Raw genomic sequence first — 18,719 nt, forward strand, 5'->3', positions numbered from 1 at the left:
TGATGATTTTAGAAATTATCATGTCATTTTATCGATAGGCAGAATTATAGAATTATCTTTTACTCAAATCACTACATAAAAATAAATTTTACAGATTACATCAAGAATGGCTACATATGCTACTTCATTGACAAAAGAAGAAACTGCTCCTGTATTTGCCTGGTTGGATTAAGGAAAACCGTAGTAAAATCTTGATCAGAACATATTAATTATGTCCATATTAATTATTTAAAATATAAATACATGTAATTATAATAAACCTTTATTTGAACAATACAACCAAAATAAACATTTTTATCACTTTTGCAAATGATCCAATGATAGATCTGTATAATTTATAGAAGATTACATACCCAAGGATGGCCCAGGACAGAACAAAGTGGAAATAAATGGCAAATATTTTTATTGATGTACGGTGAAGCAAGTTTTCATGAAAAATGGTTACAAAAAAAAACCAGTGTATTTTTCACTGGTTTTTTTACAAAAATATAGATATACAAAAGTTTTTTGTATATCTCAAAAGACTTATTGGTATCTCAAAAAAAAAATATTTTATTTTACTTTTGTTAAAAGTATAGTGCAAGTATAAATGATTATATAACCATCAACTCTTAAGTAATCTAAGGTAATACTGATTTTGAATATCAATCAACTACTGATAATTAATAGCATTAGATTTACTAAATTTAACAAAATGTATTATTACAAGGAAGTGTACAAATTTTAAAAGGAACATAAGATACTGAATATATAAAATAATTACAAAATATTCACAATTCAGAAGATGTTAATGAAAATTATCTGGCAATGTGTAAGTTAATAGAGTTGCAGAAAATTTAAAGGTAAATATGTGCATTTATATTGAAAGTGAGAAACAAAGACTAATAAATATCAAACTATTACTATTTAATTAATCAATGAAAGAACATAATGAGGCAACAGGAAATCAGGTGACACCACTTTACTAAAACATATTCTAATATTACTATTTTTTCAAGTTACTTTATCTTAAAATCACTGTAAATTCAATAAATATTAAACAAAACATAAAAGTGTATTTTTTTTTCAGCGAGATATTGTGGCAAGTCTGCAAAAAGTTTCAAAAGTAAAAGTTAAAATTACTGGTCCACTTCAAGAAGACTTCCCTGAACCAAAAAAGAAAGTTAGAATTCCATAAATATGGCATTTCTGTCATATTTATGGAGACCTGAAAGTGATAGACTGTACCTTGGTTTACAACTTGGGAATACTAAATTTTGTTGCTTCTTGTATGAGTGGGAGAGTAGAGATAGGAAGAACCATTATATTAAAAATGGGTGGCCAAAAAAAAGAAGTGGTGACTGCAGGAGAGAACAACGTTATGAGTTTAGCATTAATTAAACAAAATCTGAAAGAGTATATGTTCTGCTATTAAACATTCAGATGAGTTTAATGAAAAATTTTGTTTTAGCAAAAAAGCATGATGTGGGACTGGATTTCACTTTCTAAAAGCATGCCTCCCAATATACTGTAAGTCTTGCTAAAATAAAGGAAGGTATATTTGTTTGACTGAAAATATTTGTTTGAACACTAATGAAATATATTGAATTTGAAGACAGTTAAATGACTGTGAGGTTGCTGTCTGAAAATTTTTTAAAAAGTTTGTAAACAACTTCCTTGGAAATCATAAGGCAGTTAACTACAAAGAACATATAACTGAGCTTTTTAAACGCTACAAAACACTTGGTTTTGTAATAGTCACTGAAGATCCACTTCTTAAATTCTCATCAGGATTTTTTCTTAGAGCTGTGAATGACAAAAATGGAAAATGCTTTCACCAGGAAATATCCACAATGAAACATGGTGCTACCATGGAAAATTGATCCGAAGAATGCTGACCGACTACTGCTGGAATTTCAAAAGTAATGTACCTACAGCAAACTACACCGGAAAATCCAAAAGATGATTTTAGGCATGCAGAAATTGCACGTATAATATTGTTATACTAATGTCACAATGTTTTTTTATTCAACAAAAAATTGTAATAACAAAAACTATACCTGATAGAAAATCACTTACATACTTTAAATCAGTGTCAAAAATACCATACGATTCAGCTATTAACATTCTTATGACAAAGAAAAATTAAAGTTTGTTATTGAGTGTTATCAATCCACAGTTACATAAAAACCAGAGTGGATTTAAAAAAGGTCAATAATGTTAAGTTGAATAAATTATTATACTGAAATGGATTTTAGATGGAAAACAGAATAATCTTCTGTGAATTTAAAAATGACACAATTCCTTCGACTGGAAAATTTATTTAAAGGTTAAAAAAATTATATAACTAATAAAAAACCTTCTAAACTTAAGGAAACATTAATAAACACATTTTCAAAAGTGAAAATATCAAGTGAAATCTCAAAACCTTTTGAAATAAGAGAAAGAGGTGGATTATCTACATTCCTCTTCAACATCAGAGTTTGTCCTATGCAAATGTGCCAATAACATTGAATGAAAGTATAACTTTTTAAATTGGTGGAGGAAAATTAATATTAATTATTTGATCTTTGTGGATGATCTTGCAATTTTAACAAACAACAAAAAAGAAGCCAAATTCAAAACAATATTTTAAAAGAAAATGCAGAGCAAACACGACTACAAATATAATTTGAAAAGACTGAATTTTTCTCAAAGAAAAAAATTTACCAGCTTTAAATTCAAGTATGGAAAAATTAAAAAAGTAAACAAACAGCAAAGACATAAAAACTAATGAAATTCACATGAATGTAATGGAAAATGTATTTAAAACAAAATTAAGTTACTAAAACTGTAATAAAACTAGAAAGTTAGTAAGCATCTGAATGTTTAACTGAACACAAAGCCGGACAATCAGAAAATATTACAAAAAAAATTCTAAGAAAAATCCTTTGCAAAAACCAAAGATCTAATCGATTATTAAAATCTAATGATGTTTTACAAAGTATTAAAAAGTTATGATTGTTTTTATGAACAAATTTTGAATAATATTAAATGATTTTGATTTTTACTGCAGCAAAACGTTAAACCAAACTTGTTCATGAAAACAGAGAAAGATGTGGAATTAAATACTTCCACTGAAGATATCTTAGAAAAGGACTTATTTAGAAAAAAGGTTTCAAATTAGGAATTCTGGAAAATTCAAAGAAAGAAAAGATACTTCAAGAACAACAATGTGAAAGACAATATTAGAATGTCTAAAATTGGCCAAAATAAAAAAAATTAAAATTAATCATGGGCCTACAGGTTTCATATTTACGTTTAGTAAAATTAATGACACTGCTGCTAATATATTTTGTTGGAAGTTTTGCTCCATGTATCAAGCTTTTACTTGTGAAATACAAAAGATTTTAATTTGTTGCTACTAAGTTTTCTCTCCTAAGTTTTAACTCCTTTTCATAATGTGATCTGTGTTATATTACACTTCTCTTTATTGTAATTCATGTAAATGTTTTTGAATAAATCTCTTAAGGAGCAAATTTTATAAAATAAACCAAGTGAAAAATATATTTGTTAGGAGATAGCCTAGATTGAGATTGCCAGCAGCAAAAGATTAGACAGGGGAAAGTAGAATGGGAAGAAACCAAAATGAAATTAAAGAATTTACATTTTATTTTGGAGAAATATTGAGTGTTCAGAAATCTGCGAGACAGAATCATTGAAAAAGATCTACTAAAATGGATGTAAAACTGAATTAATTTCTTAAAAACAAATGATTAACATTATCATAAAAATGAATACGGGTATTATTTTTATATATTTAGATCTTCCTGAAAGAAAGAACCACTTGTTGAATCACATGTGCACAGCTTCACTCACAACAATGGGTCAAGGAAATCTGCAATTGTTCTGCTAGTGCTGTATGATAAAAGAGTGATTTCCTGTTGAATAAAATATTTCAGAGCTTTTTTTTTTAATCTACACATCATACAATGAACTCAGTTTATTAAAATAAAACCCAAACAGACTTAACCTCTACATAACTGTAAATAAAACAGAATTCAATAGAGGAAGAAATATATTTACACTGAGTATAAATGAAGTTTTATTTACAATTATCCTTGCAGTAAAAGTAACCTAGATATGGTAAAATATTTTATTGTGAAGTAAATACAAATAAATTTTAATAAAATAATGTAGTTTGCAAATTTGAATTCATTAATTATAATTCTATTTGAATTAAGTTTATTATAATTCTAACTTTTAAGGTCATGACAGAATTAACATCAAAAGGTACTTTTTAAATATCTGTATCAAAATAGACCAGCTTGATGGGTGATACAGTGGTCAACTCCTTAAAAGAATAATAAAACTTATTTAAAAGCTGATTTTTGAAAGTCAAAGCTTCTGAGATACAAATCCTAGTAAAAGTTAGTTGTTTTTATAAAGATTTGAATACTAGACAGTGGATACCGATGTACTTTGCTGTGGGATTCAATTAACCACATCACAGAAATGGTCAGCCTGAGTCTGTACAAGATTATACCTTATTTACACATATTCTGCATGTCATCCACATCTCATTGGATCATGGGGGTTTCCTTATTGTTCACTAGTTGAACAGACTTCAACAAACACATTGGAAATAATACATCAAAATAAATTACAAACTTTGGAATATTTGACATAATGTTACTAACTGGGTTTTTAATAATAGATCCTTTTTTTTTATTTTTTTTTTTTTTATTTACATTTTTACTAATCAACATCACAAATCAACTAACAAAACAAACAATGCATTATTTTCATTTTGAATGAATTCTAATAATTTTTAGGTTATGATTAGAGTATGACCAATTAAAAATAATGGCTCAAGTCCAGGAAAAAAACTTAATTAAGATTAACCATGAAAGATTTAATTATTTTATACAATAATTATGTAAAATATTGCCTCCTTTCATTTTACACAATATTCATAAATATTAAGTATACTACTGAAATACTACATTTTCTATTGAATGTAAATAATATTAAAATAAAATTATTTACTGCTGGCAATACATTTAAAGAAAATTAAAATGTTACAAACAATTTAATAAAAATTATGATTTTGGTCTGTTTACGATTAAAATGACAGTTCCAAATAAGGCAAGTAAAAAAAAAAAAATGGCTGCCTACTTAGTCCTTGATTCGAAGACCACTCGCTAAACAAGTTTCCTTATTTGGACAACTAAAAAAGAAGCTTGCGAAAATAACTTAACCTAAAGCACTACTACTTACATAATCCAGGCATCTCTTCAAAGGACGATATTCCCTTATCAGCCAGATCCAATTCTGGATTTTTTATTTCTTTAGCTTCATCGATAACTTTCTTCGCCTTCGACATCTTGGCATTTGTCGGTATACATGAAACAGGCGCATCATTCATCGTTAATAAGCTTATCTTTTCCGGTAGAGGGCAGAGCGTTACGTTTAATTCACTTGCATGAATGCACTAATTCGTAACTGCGCATGCGTTGGTATCTATTACATTAATCATTCCCCTTCCATTACTTCATTGTTGGTATATTTAATTTGAAAAATTTAATTAAGCAGCGCGCTTTACTAAAAATATAATTATTTCTTCTATGTTTTAATTTTAACACATGTTTAATAATTATGTATAAGAAAAATACATTTTAATACAGATGAAGTCCTGCAAAAAAATTTAGAAACAAGATTATACAGAAAAAAATCACATGAACTGATATATACTAATAAATTTACATTGTTACAATACAGCTTACATTATTTAAAATGAAAATATTTTTACATTTATTTACATGGAAAAGTAATTAAAAGTTTAACTGTTGGCTTTGAAATACTTTTAAAATATTAACATGTTCTTTTAATATTTTAAGTTGGATTTAAACCTACTAACGAACATTAACTGATTAATATATTCAAAAAAGTGAGTTTAAATATTGGTAGCCTTAACAAAGTACTACATTTAAAAAGTATAAAAGTTTTAAATTTACTCTAATAAATTTCAGAGGTGTGCAACTTAAATTCCAAATAAGAGTGTTAAATTTAAATTATAGAGGTAGGGAACACATGATTCTTCTCTACAGACATGCCAGTCACTAAGAATTTAAGAATTAGAAATCATTGTTTCCAGACAAGTACATAGCTGTACTTCAGTAACATAATGTCACTCACTGTATTTTAATAGCTGGAATTAGTAATTGTACACTGTCAAGATTTTGTCCTGTGACTGGCAGTCTCATGAAATCTGCAAATATTTAAAAATAATTGACTGTATTAATAAAAATGTTTAAAAAAATCTTAATTCTGTTTCTTTTATATACTTTTTAAGCTCATAGTATTATTTTTATACTTATTTTATTTATAAATGACAAAAATTGACAGGAGAAAATGTGTTATGTATATATTTCTTTCACCCCTATCAAAATAAATATTCTAAACCTTTGATTTTCCTTTCTTAATAATAAAGAAAATAAAAATTACTTTTACATAGGTTACCATTATCATGCACTATCTGCCACAAGGTAAATACGTTAAACAATGTCTACCTCAATTTTCCTCTAATCTCAGCTAAACCTTAAAAATTTTAATAGCCCATTTAATTTATAATCTAGAATTTTACTCTTTCAGTCTCTCTTTTATACTCCAACTATTTTAATCAATTCTTCTCTAATTTTACGTCCCAGCCAGTCAGCTTCCTATTCTAAATGATTCTATTAAGTTTCTGTTTACATTCACACTCATTACTTCATTTTTCACCTTGTCTATTTAATTTCATCCAATAATTTAACAAAATAATTTTTTTTCTAATCAATATATAACAATAAATTATATATATATATCACATCAGGAATGGGTAGAAATGCCACACTATGGATAATAAAAGGAACTGCCCTAGCAATTACCTGGATGAATAAAGGAGAACCATGTTAAAACCTTGATCAGAGAAGCACTATAAAATATAAAAATAATTACAAAACAAAAAAAAGATGTGATTAAAGTTCATATCAATCATTAAAAATATAAATACATGAAATAATGTTATGGTAAATAAATAAATTCATATCTTTATTTATCATATACAAAAAATTACTACAGAATTATTTAAAATTTAGAAGACATTAATGAAAATTATTTGAGCACATGTTTGAATAAACTTTAAATGGAGATACAGAAAAATTCAGCATTGTTATAAATTTTTATATTGAGTGCAATTATCTACCTTTCTTAGCTTTGTCTTAACTAAATCAGATATTGACACATTTCAGATATATTCCATTTTCAAAATTCCCTTCTCCGACTTCATTACAGCAAATTTTGAAAATGGAATATATCCAAAATACATCAATATGTGATTTAGTTGTGATGAAGCTAAGAAAGGTAGATAATTGTACTTAATATAATGATCTCAGTGGAAAAAAAAAAATTTAATTAGTATTAGAAATTTTAAATTATTATTATTACTTGTGTAAAGAAATTCTTTACATATTTTAAGCAAATTTTGTGGGAAAATTTTTTAAATGGTTTAAAATTTATTAAAAGTGGCAATGGAATCATAATAAGGGCCTTTCTTGTAAGCTGAAGTAATGTTTTATTACATAAAAACACTTAATTCTGGTTTGGTAGAGGTAGATACTGTAATTTGTTTGTAACAATAATAGACTTTGTTTCTGGCAAATTCTAGAAACAGTCTATTGTTAAAAACAAATTAGTCTATAAACAAATAAGTCAGAGGTAATAAGAGAGGTCTGCTGCTATCCTGTTCGGCCTCAAATAACTACCGTTCAAATAGTACTTCAGAGGATGAATGAGGATGATATGTATGAATGTAAATGAAGTGTAGTCTTGTACATTCTCAGTTCGACCATTCCTTAGATGTGTGGTTAATTGAAACCCAACCACCAGCTGGTGGTCTAGCAGCTCAAAAACTTGAGATTTTCAACGGAAAGGATTATTTTTTTGGTTGTAGTTGGGCATTATCGGAGAGAAAAATCACATTCTTTTAGCAGTTTATCGAGCCTTTTGGATTTGATTTTTATTTCAGGAATTACAGTAACTCGTAGACATTTTCACTAGAATATAATCATCACTAACTTTACTGCTGAAGATCTACATTTGGTTTTTCATTATAGAAATCTGACCTCTTTTTTTTTAAAGTGATCAGATCTTGCTTCCACTCAAAAATTAAAAATATTAGCCTTATGTTTATAGTTATGAATATAACTATAAACTTATAAATATACTATAAATACTATATACCATAAACTTATAATATACTATAAACTTATGTTTATAGTTATGAATATAACTATAAACATAAGGCTAGGTTAGGTGTTATTAGACCTCTCTGATTAAACCCACCAGGTTGGTCTAGTGGTGAACGCGTCTTCCCAAATCAGCTGATTTAGAAGTCAAGAGTTCCAGCGTTCAAGTCCTACTAAATTTTTACACGGATTTGAATACTAGATCGTGGATGACTCGCCAGCACATATGTTGTGCAGGAATTAAAAACCTATGTACCAGCAATTTGCATGCATTATCCTCTGTTACAAGCAAACTAAAAACACTGTTATTTTCTACATGTTTTTTATGGTATGGTAATATATAAAAAAACAGGTTTCATAATCTTGCTGTAGCATATGTAACTGTTGAGTTTTATTCTAAAGTATATATTGATGTTGTGATCTAGGCCTACTTCCTGTTGTATAGCAACTAATAATAACAGAATCATACATTACTAATGTGCTATTTATGAACTGTTGTAAACACAACATGCAATTTTAAGAATTTCATTTACTTATTTTTAATCTCTCCTCCTCTATGAATCATGAGACCTTGCCATTGGTGAGGGGGCTTGAGTGCTCAGGGATACAGAGTAGCTGAACCGAAGGTGCAACCATATCGGAGAGGTATCTGTTGAGAGCCAGACTAAGGAATGATTCCTGAAAGAGGGCAGCAGCTCTTTCAGTAGTTGTTAGGGGCGTGAGTCAGGACGACTTAAACGGCCGTATCAACATCACTTAGTCCTCTGAGTACTGCGCAGATGAAAGCAATGGAAAACTACAGCTGCTTTTTTTCCAAGAAAATGTGGCTCTCTGCATTTTCACATAGCAATAATGGAGGCGCCTTCCTTGATAAAATATTCCGGAGGTAAAATAGTCCCCCGTTCGGATCTCCGGGTGGGGACTACTAAGGAAGGGGGTCACCAGAAAATTAAAAAATAACATTCTACGAGTCGGAGCGTGGAATGTTAGAAGCTTGAAAAAGGTTGGTAGGCTAGAAAATTTAAAAAGGGAAATGGGTAGGACAAATGTGGATATAGTAGGAATTAGTGAGGTTCGTTGGGAAGAGGAAGGCGACTTTTGGTCAGGTGATTTTAGAGTAATTAACTCAGCGTCAAATAATGGGCAGGCAGGAGTAGGTTTCGTGATGAACAAGAAGATAGGGAGGAGAGTGGAGTATTTCAAAACGCATAGCGATAGAATCATTGTAATAAGGATAAAATCAAAACCTAAACCGACAACGATTGTTAACGTCTATGTGCCTACAAGCGCCCATGATGATGATGAGGTAGAGTGTGTATACGAAGAGATTGATGAAGCAATTAAACACGTAAAAGGAGATGAAAATTTAATAATAGTTTGAGATTGGAATGCAAGCATTGGAAAAGGCAAGGAAGGAAATATAGTGGGTGAATACGGGCTGGGCAAAAGGAATGAAAGAGGGGACCGACTTATAGAATTTTGCACGAAGTATAATTTAGTAATTGCCAACACCCAATTTAAAAATCATAATAGAAGAATATACACTTGGAAAAAGCCAGGCGATACTGGAAGGTATCAGATAGATTATATCATGGTTAAGCAAAGATTTAGAAATCAACTCGTTGACTGCAAAACTTACCCTGGAGCAGACATTGATAGCGACCATAATTTGGTGTTAATGAAATGTAGATTGGGGTTTAAAAACCTGAAGAAAAGGTGTCAGATGAATCGGTGGAATTTAGAGAAGCTTGAGGAAGAGAAGGTAAAGAAGATTTTTGAGGAGGACATTGCAAGAGGTCTGAGTAAAAAAGATAAGGTAGAAAATGTAGAAGAAGAATGGGAGAATGTTAAAAAGGAAATTCTTAAATCAGCAGAAGCAAACTTAGGCGGAATAAAGAGAACCCGTAGAAAACCTTGGGTTTCAGACGATATATTGCAGCTGATGGATGAACGTAGAAAATATAAGAATGCTAGTGATGAAGAAAGTAAAAGGAACTATCGGAAATTAAGAAATGCTATAAACAGGAAGTGCAAACTGGTGAAAGAAGAGTGGATTAAAGAAAAGTGTTCAGAAGTGGAAAGAGAAATGAACATTGGTAAAATAGATGGAGCATACAGGAAAGTTAAGGAAAATTTTGGGGTACATAAATTAAAATCTAATAATGTGTTAAACAAAGATGGTACACCAATATATAATACGAAAGGTAAAGTCGATAGATGGGTGGAATATATTGAAGAGTTATACGGAGGAAATGAATTAGAAAATGGTGTTATAGAGGAAGAAGAGGAAGTTGAGGAGGATGAAATGAGAGAAACAATACTGAGATCTGAATTTAAGAGAGCATTAAAAGATTTAAATGGCAGAAAGGCTCCTGGAATAGACGGAATACCTGTAGAATTACTGCGCAGTGCAGGTGAGGAAGCGATTGATAGATTATACAAACTGGTGTGTAATATTTATGAAAATGGGAAATTTCCATCAGACTTCAAAAAAAGTGTTATAGTTATGATACCAAAGAAAGCAGGGGCAGATAAATGTGAAGAATACAGAACAATTAGTTTAACTAGTCATGCATCAAAAATCTTAACTAGAATTTTATACAGAAGAATTGAGAGGAGAGTGGATGAAGTGTTAGGAGAAGACCAATTTGGTTTCAGGAAAAGTATAGGGACAAGGGAAGCAATTTTAGGCCTCAGATTAATAGTAGAAGGAAGATTAAAGAAAAACAAACTAACATACTTGGCGTTTATAGACCTAGAAAAGGCTTTCGATAACGTAGACTGGAATAAAATGTTCAGCATTTTAAAAAAATTAGGGTTCAAATACAGAGATAGAAGAACAATTGCTAACATGTACAGGAACCAAACAGCAACAATAACAATTGAAGAACATAAGAAAGAAGCCCTAATAAGAAAGGGAGTCCGACAAGGATGTTCCCTATCTCCGTTACTTTTTAATCTTTACATGGAACTAGCAGTTAGTGATATTAAAGAACAATTTAGATTCGGAGTAACAGTACAAGGTGAAAAGATAAAGATCCTACGTTTTGCTGATGATATAGTAATTCTAGCCGAGAGTAAAAAGGATTTAGAAGAAACAATGAACGGCATAGATGAAGTCCTACGCAAGAACTATCGCATGAAAATAAACAAGAACAAAACAAAAGTAATGAAATGTAGTAGAAATAACAAAGATGGAGCGCTGAATGTGAAAATAGGAGGAGAAAAGATTATGGAGGTAGAAGAATTTTGTTATTTGGGAAGTAAAATTACTAAAGATGGACGAAGCAGGAGCGATATAAAATGCCGAATAGCACAAGCTAAACGAGCCTTCAGTAAGAAATATAATTTGTTTACATCAAAAATTAATTTAAATGTCAGGAAAAGATTTTTGAAAGTGTATGTTTGGAGTGTCGCTTTATATGGAAGTGAAACTTGGACAATCGGAGTATCTGAGAAGAAAAGATTAGAAGCTTTTGAAATGTGGTGCTAGAGGAGAATGTTAAAAATCAGATGGGTGGATAAAGTGACAAATGAAGAGGTATTGCAGCAAATAGATGAAGAAAGAAGCATTTGGAAAAATATAGTTAAAAGAAGAGACAGACTTATAGGCCACATACTAAGGCATCATGGAATAGTCGCTTTAATATTGGAAGGACAGGTAGAAGGGAAAAATTGTGTAGGCAGGCCACGTTTGGAGTATGTAAAACAAATTGTTGGGGATGTAGGATGTAGAGGGTATACTGAAATGAAACGACTAGCACTAGATAGGGAATCTTGGAGAGCTGCATCAAACCAGTCAAATGACTGAAGACAAAAAAAAAAAAAAAATTTTTAATCTATTCTAGTCATTGCGCTGTGAAGAATCATATTCCATACACTGCTTGTAATTATGTTCTAGAAGTGATTATTATAGAAACATTTATTGCAGTGTACATTTTACTTAATGAAGTGAATAGCTGTTAATGATTTATTGATTTATTTTTAATATTTGTTGTGTTGTTTTCATTTAAGGCTTATCATAAATTCAGTTATGTAAATTTTTAATAATTCAATATAGTTATTTTCTTTTAAAATGTCCAAGTAAGGAGGAAAAGTGCAGTAGTTCAGAGTCAGGCAAGAGAAATTGTATTCAATGTTTAAAATCTCTTTTTAAAAAACAATGCTGGAACCGGAATAGTGAGGAAAACTGAAGTGCTGAATACAGTTGTTCAAATGACAAAAGTATTAAAACAAATGGTCCAAAGAACTATAGCAGAAGGGAAATCAAATGAAACTGAGAAACCATCCATATTTGTTTCACAGAGAAAACGTGTAAATCACCCCAGTGTTGTGTTCAATTTAGATTCGTTTGACACATGCTTTGAGGCATTTTTATGTAACCGAAAAATGCATTCCTACTGTGAAGAGAATTAATTATGCAAAAAGCCCATTAAAGTGAAATTAATTTGAAAGGGAGTGAACAATTTTTAAGGAGAATATTATGTAAAATGGGATTTAGATGGAAAAAACAGAAGACAATCAGAAAATACTGATAGAACGGCATGACATGAAAATGCAAACAATGAAATTTCTTCGACAAATTTTCCTGTTTCACAAAGAAGGAAGACCGATTGTATGCACAGATGAAATCTACATTCACAGTAGTCATGTGACACCAAAGTCGTGGGTAGACAAAACAAATCATCATAAGGGACTGAAAACAGAAGTATCCACGGGCTCACTATTAATAATTGTTCATGTTGATTGTAATAAAGGATTCATTAACAATGCTTTATTTACATATGAGTCAAATAAGAAAGGAGATTATTACAAATCGATGGATTCTGAAAAGTACACGAAATGGTTACGGGAGAAGTGTATTCCCAACTTGCCACCTCGGTCGGTCATTGTACTAGATAATGTATCGTATCACAAAGTTCTGCTACAAAAGCAGCTAAATTCTAACTCTTTAAAAAGCGATATAATAAAATGATTAGTCGAACAACGAATTAACTGTTATCCTGCTGTGATAAAGACTGAGTTATATGATATAAAATTACACAAAGAAAATAAAAATAAATTTCTAATAGATTAAATTTTTGAAAATTATGGTCATACTTATACGGTTGCCACTTTATCACTCTGATTTAAATGCCAATGAAATGATTCAAGTCAAGTGAAAGGACAAATAGCTAAAAGAAATACAACTTTTAGCATGTCAGATGTTCTTAAGTTAGCTGAAGAAGAATTTCATAAATTATCTTAAGCTGAGTGGAGCATTGTCTGCAAGCATGTTGTCAGTGATGGAAAAAATATATTGAAGGTGAATATTTATATGATCTGCACAAAGCAAGCTCGGAATTTGCGAGCTACAGCAATAAAGTGTGTAGAAAAAATAAGTACTTTAAAATAATAATATTAATTTGGATAATAAACTAGTTTTAGTTAAATAGTATCGTATATATTTTTGGTTATAAATATCACCTATATTAAACTGACCATGTTTTCCATCAGCCTAGTACCGTGCTAAATGTTAGTAGTTTTATGTGCCAACTTATGTGCCGAGTTATACAGTCCTGACCTGGCTCCAAGCAGTTTTCATCTTTTTGATGCAGAAAGAATAGCTGGAGGTAATAATTTTTTTTCAGATTAATATCATGATAGTAATGCAAAAGTAGCTACACATATCATAATGTTGCAAATAAAAATTATAGTTTATTTAACTTCACTTTGTTTTACTTTTTTACTTATCCTTTTATATGCTATTAAACTAAAGGTGAAGTTTTGGATTCAAACAGAAAGCTGATCAGACTGTGAAAATGATTGCTGGACTCACATTAGACAAGATTTTGATGTATACTAATGATGTGGAATTGAGGGATTATATAAAGAAATTGTAAACTGTTTTTAAGGAATGGGCTGGGATAAACAGCATTAATGATAAAGATAGGCAAGGCAAGGCAAAGTATTAAAATTTAAATGTGGCATGAATGTATGTTGAACACGAGGACCATTCCGTTTAGCAGAGGGAGTTTTTGAAAAGTTAATAAGTTTAAATATAGGGTGTTACTTTGATAAATATGAATGACATATGAGCAGAAATTGTTTGAATTTATAAAAACTTATATGATGAAGCACAAACGAGTATTAATAAATTAATAAAAACAAAAACCTTTAAATATTTTATTTGATTATTTAGCATGAGCAACTTTTATTAAAAAGAGTAACAGCTTATTCTTAAAAATCAATAACATTAATTTTTATCAAACCAGATAAAAGAACTGTTTTCATGTAACTCAATACACTACTTTGGCTTACAAGCAAAAGACCTAATTATTCTAAACCTGTAGTTTCAGTCTAGAGTATACAACTACATTTTAAACCTATTGTAATTTTATAGCTATAAGGCCTGGTGAGTAACTCTCAGTAACCAGAGAAGTCTGTAATCATTTGAAAACAAATAATGAGGTATATTCTTGACTTTAAAATTTTATAGCTCTCAAAAATGAAGAATAAAATTCATTGAAGAACTCTACTCATTAATAGGACAGCAATTAATAATTACATGTATAATAAAAAGTTGCTGCTTGATGTATAGGTCATGTTATTGGAGCTGAAGGACCATAGGATAGTTCATACCAATAAATGATAAGAAGTTTAAAACAGATATAAAATGTTAGAGATGTACGTAAAAATTAAAATTTGTAAAAAGAAATTATTTATATTATGAATTATCAGCATTTTTGTAGTTGAGAAAGTTCACCCTCATTATTAGTTTTTTCATCATTGTTTTAAAAATAAATAAATAATTTTTTTATTCTGATTGGCAATAATACATTATATAGATCACAACTTTATAAAATAAAGTATCAATATAAAAAAAAAATTATAATATAAAAATAGGTATGATTAAAGTCCATACAAATAATTAAAATAAAAACACATCAAATAATGTTACAGGGGATGATAACGTATAAATGTTTTTTGCCCAGAAATAAAAACAATGTTAAAGTAAATAAATATATTAAACAAAAAAAATGACTAAATATTTCACAATTCAGATACTACTATTGAAAATTATTTTGAGCACATATTTATGTACATAATGAGCAGGATGCATGGAAATTAAGAGTTTTTTTCCATTAATTTTATGTTTTAATTAATATTATCTAAAAATGTATCAACCGAGTATTATTACTTCCAGAAAAAAATTAATTAAAAGAAGTATTTAATTGTATTTTTAAAAAATCAGTGGGAAGATCTTTAAATGGTTTGGCAATTTATTGAAAATGATGGAACCTAAAGAAACATTAAGGGCTTTCTCATAAGCCAAAATATTGTGTTGAGTTATATGAAAACAGTTATGTTAGTAGAGGTAGATATTGCTAATTTTTACAAATAATTGATTTTTCTTTTTTGCAAATATTGCATATTTATAAATTTAAACAAACACAAAGATAAGGAAACTATTCATATTTACAGGCACCAAACAATGATCTAACAACCTGCTTTTATATCTTGAAAACTCATTCTGAAGTTTTCAGGAGCCCCAAAACACATTATACTTCAGATTGGAATTATTATTATCTTTTATGAATGTATAGGATCACTTTAGTCAGTCCATTATTCAAGTCTCTTTGATGGGACTTTCGGCCTTGCAACTCACCCAATACATTCATATGTTCTAATCTTTGTGCCCTTTCTAGTGTTGAAAATGTTTGTGTTGTTAGTTTTTCTTGTGAGTGTGAAGCGAGTGTTTTTGTTCTTGATTTTCTTGTTTAATTTTATTTTATCTATGGTATCTTCTGGTGAAAGGCCAGTTTCCTTCAGATTCTCTCTTATTTTTCTGATCCATCTGCACCCTGTCTTGGTGTTTTTTGAGTTGAGATCGTACTGAACTAGCTGTTTCAGAAGTCTTGTATCTTGCATCCTCATGATATGTCCAAAAAATCCTAGTCTCCTCTTATGCATGGTATCAGTGACAGGTACAATTTTGTTGGGCAAAATCCACCACTGCCTGTCTTTCTGGTACTTTTTATTGATACAGGTTCTTCCAATTCTTCTTTTGATTTTCTGGAGTCTGTCTTTTATTTTTTGTTTAGGTGGAACAGTATTTCTGCTGCATAAGTGGCTTCTGGTTTTATAACTGTGTTGTAGTGTCTTATTTTTAGGTTTATTGATAGGCATTTTTTATTGTAAGTGTACCAGGTTAATTTTTGAGCTTTAGATTGTTTGTTTCTTCTTGTTTGTTTGAGATTACCACCACCATATTATCATTGTATCTTGAAATGCTTTAGAGTTGATCTGGTCAAAAACTAAAAATACTGTGACAAATCAAAATGATTGCCTTTGGTTTGAAAATACTACAAGAAAAGCATAATCACATAATAGAAAATAAACACATAAATCCACTGTAATTCTAAGTGGGTGTTTGAATTACTAATATTACAGTGGAGGAGATTATATAGAATTGGAGTTGTATATGGAGTATTACGAGATTATATGGCATTGACCATAAAAATATTTTGAAGTAAATTTTTATTTTATAAAATTTGATTCATTTATTGTTGCAAAGTTTATATTTTTAAACTGATATCATTACCAACCTTCAAGGACAGAAATGTAGCAAATTAAATTTCATTAAATTTCAGTTATGTGTAAGTAAAGAAAAGAAATGCATGGGAATTAAAACTAACTTGACATAATCTGTTCACTTCTATTTCCCCCCAGTGATCATAAATTTCTGTGCAAACTTGAAGTTTTCACAATTTGTTAAGTTATTATTATATGGTTAAGCTATTCACAGATAACTGTATGTTTATATTAACTAAAAAAAAAAAGGAAAAAAAAGTACAGCCGTTATTTAAATAAATTATTTAATAACTTGACTGCTATGAGATTCCCCATACAGAATATTACCTATGTAGTGTTAGTAATACGCAACATGAAAAAATTCAATTGTTCCCAACTGACTACTATACGATTTCAGCAAATACTAACTCAGTATTATATTTAGTTTTTGATTTATCTTAAAATCGTAATATAACTGATTTTTACTGCCCTAGAATATGAGATGTCATAGCTTCCAAGTGGCGCATATATTTTCTTACTGAAGTAATTCCATACAGTAGGAATGTAATTTGTACTACTATACAAAAACAAAGAGGGTTTTTGTTTGTTCGGAATAAACAAAAAACTACGCGATCAATCGCAACTAAATTTTTACCCATGTTTCTTGGGATAACTGAGAAGTTTTTAGATATATTTTGTCTTGAAGAACCAGCTATCGATTGCTTTAAAATGTTCAGAATACATTCATATTATCCATAGAAGGTTTTAAACCACAGACCGAGGCCCTGGCTCCCTTTAAAGTTAAATATTAAAAATATTTATTATTTCTTGCCCTCCAAAGAGGGTGAAATTATAAACAAATAAAATATATTCATTAAGGAAAAAAAGGATTAATCCTTTTACTTCATTATTATATTTCTACATCCATGGTAAAGAAATAAGTTATGCATTTTTCATCGTCAAAGGTGTGTGTACTTTAGTTACCACAGCTACTATTATTCTTTCATAATTTAGTTTCTTTTTCAGGTTTCTATAAAGCCTGAATACTATAATTCTTATTTATCAGTATTATTATCACATTCATGATGATAACGAACAGCGTGTAGTCCAAGGGTCGGAGCCCTCAGTCTAAATGGAGTGGTGAGCAAAATGAGTTCTGTGGTCCTAGGAGCCCTGAGTTGGCTCCTGGGTTTACCTGACCCATCCTGGATCCTGAAGGTCCAGGTTCTAGCTAGATGAGCCGGCTAGTATAACATATAAAATAGGATATAAATTGTAAATGTTAATATCCTGGTTAGTTAAACAATGAACCAATGAATTTAGAAAAACATTATAGTACATCTATTAGCTAAACTTTTCATTTCATTTTTTCTCCCATCACAAACACTTCTACCCTTTGTTATCAGCCACAATATACTTTTTAACGTTACAAATTAATATGTTTAAAATAAATAATTTTTATCATCTACTTGATAAATATTTAAAATAATTTTTTACAATAATCAGGCGCTATATAACACACTTAAAAGCACAAATTTCAACTCTATCTACATTTTTCAAATCTCACATATCACAGTAAAATCAGGAGCAAAGGAGATCCATCCATTTCTCTATGAATGATAGACACACACTCCATCGATATTATTAATACATGTAAAATTAAAAATAACATCATAAGTTGTTAACATATTTGTAATATAACTAATCAAGTAAATTCTGAATTTAAAAATTAATACTTTTACACTTCTTTAAATTTTGATTTACAAAAGTTGCTGTAAAATTCAAAACAAATTAAACTATTAATTTGGAGTCAACTTTAACATTAAAAAAAATTATTATTTTATTTTTTAAAGCAGGTTTTTAAATTTCTATAATTTTATTTTCTAAAAATTAACTTTATTTTATATTTTCAGTTTTAAC

General features: G+C 29.4%; 1 protein-coding gene across 1 annotated transcript in view; it reads right to left on the reverse strand.

The window, feature by feature from the left end:
- ics (ras suppressor protein 1) overlaps positions 1 to 18,719 on the reverse strand; it is a 66,823-nt gene that overhangs the window by 43,233 nt on the left and 4,871 nt on the right. Inside the window, exon 2 of the mRNA XM_075361321.1 lies at positions 5,239 to 5,653. Coding sequence (XP_075217436.1) covers positions 5,239 to 5,386 — 148 coding nt within the window. The 5' untranslated portion in view covers positions 5,387 to 5,653. The remainder of the gene's footprint in view (positions 1 to 5,238; positions 5,654 to 18,719) is intronic.

Source organism: Lycorma delicatula, chromosome 1, assembly GCF_047948215.1.
Source record: "Lycorma delicatula isolate Av1 chromosome 1, ASM4794821v1, whole genome shotgun sequence".
Lineage (NCBI taxonomy): Eukaryota > Metazoa > Arthropoda > Insecta > Hemiptera > Fulgoridae > Lycorma > Lycorma delicatula.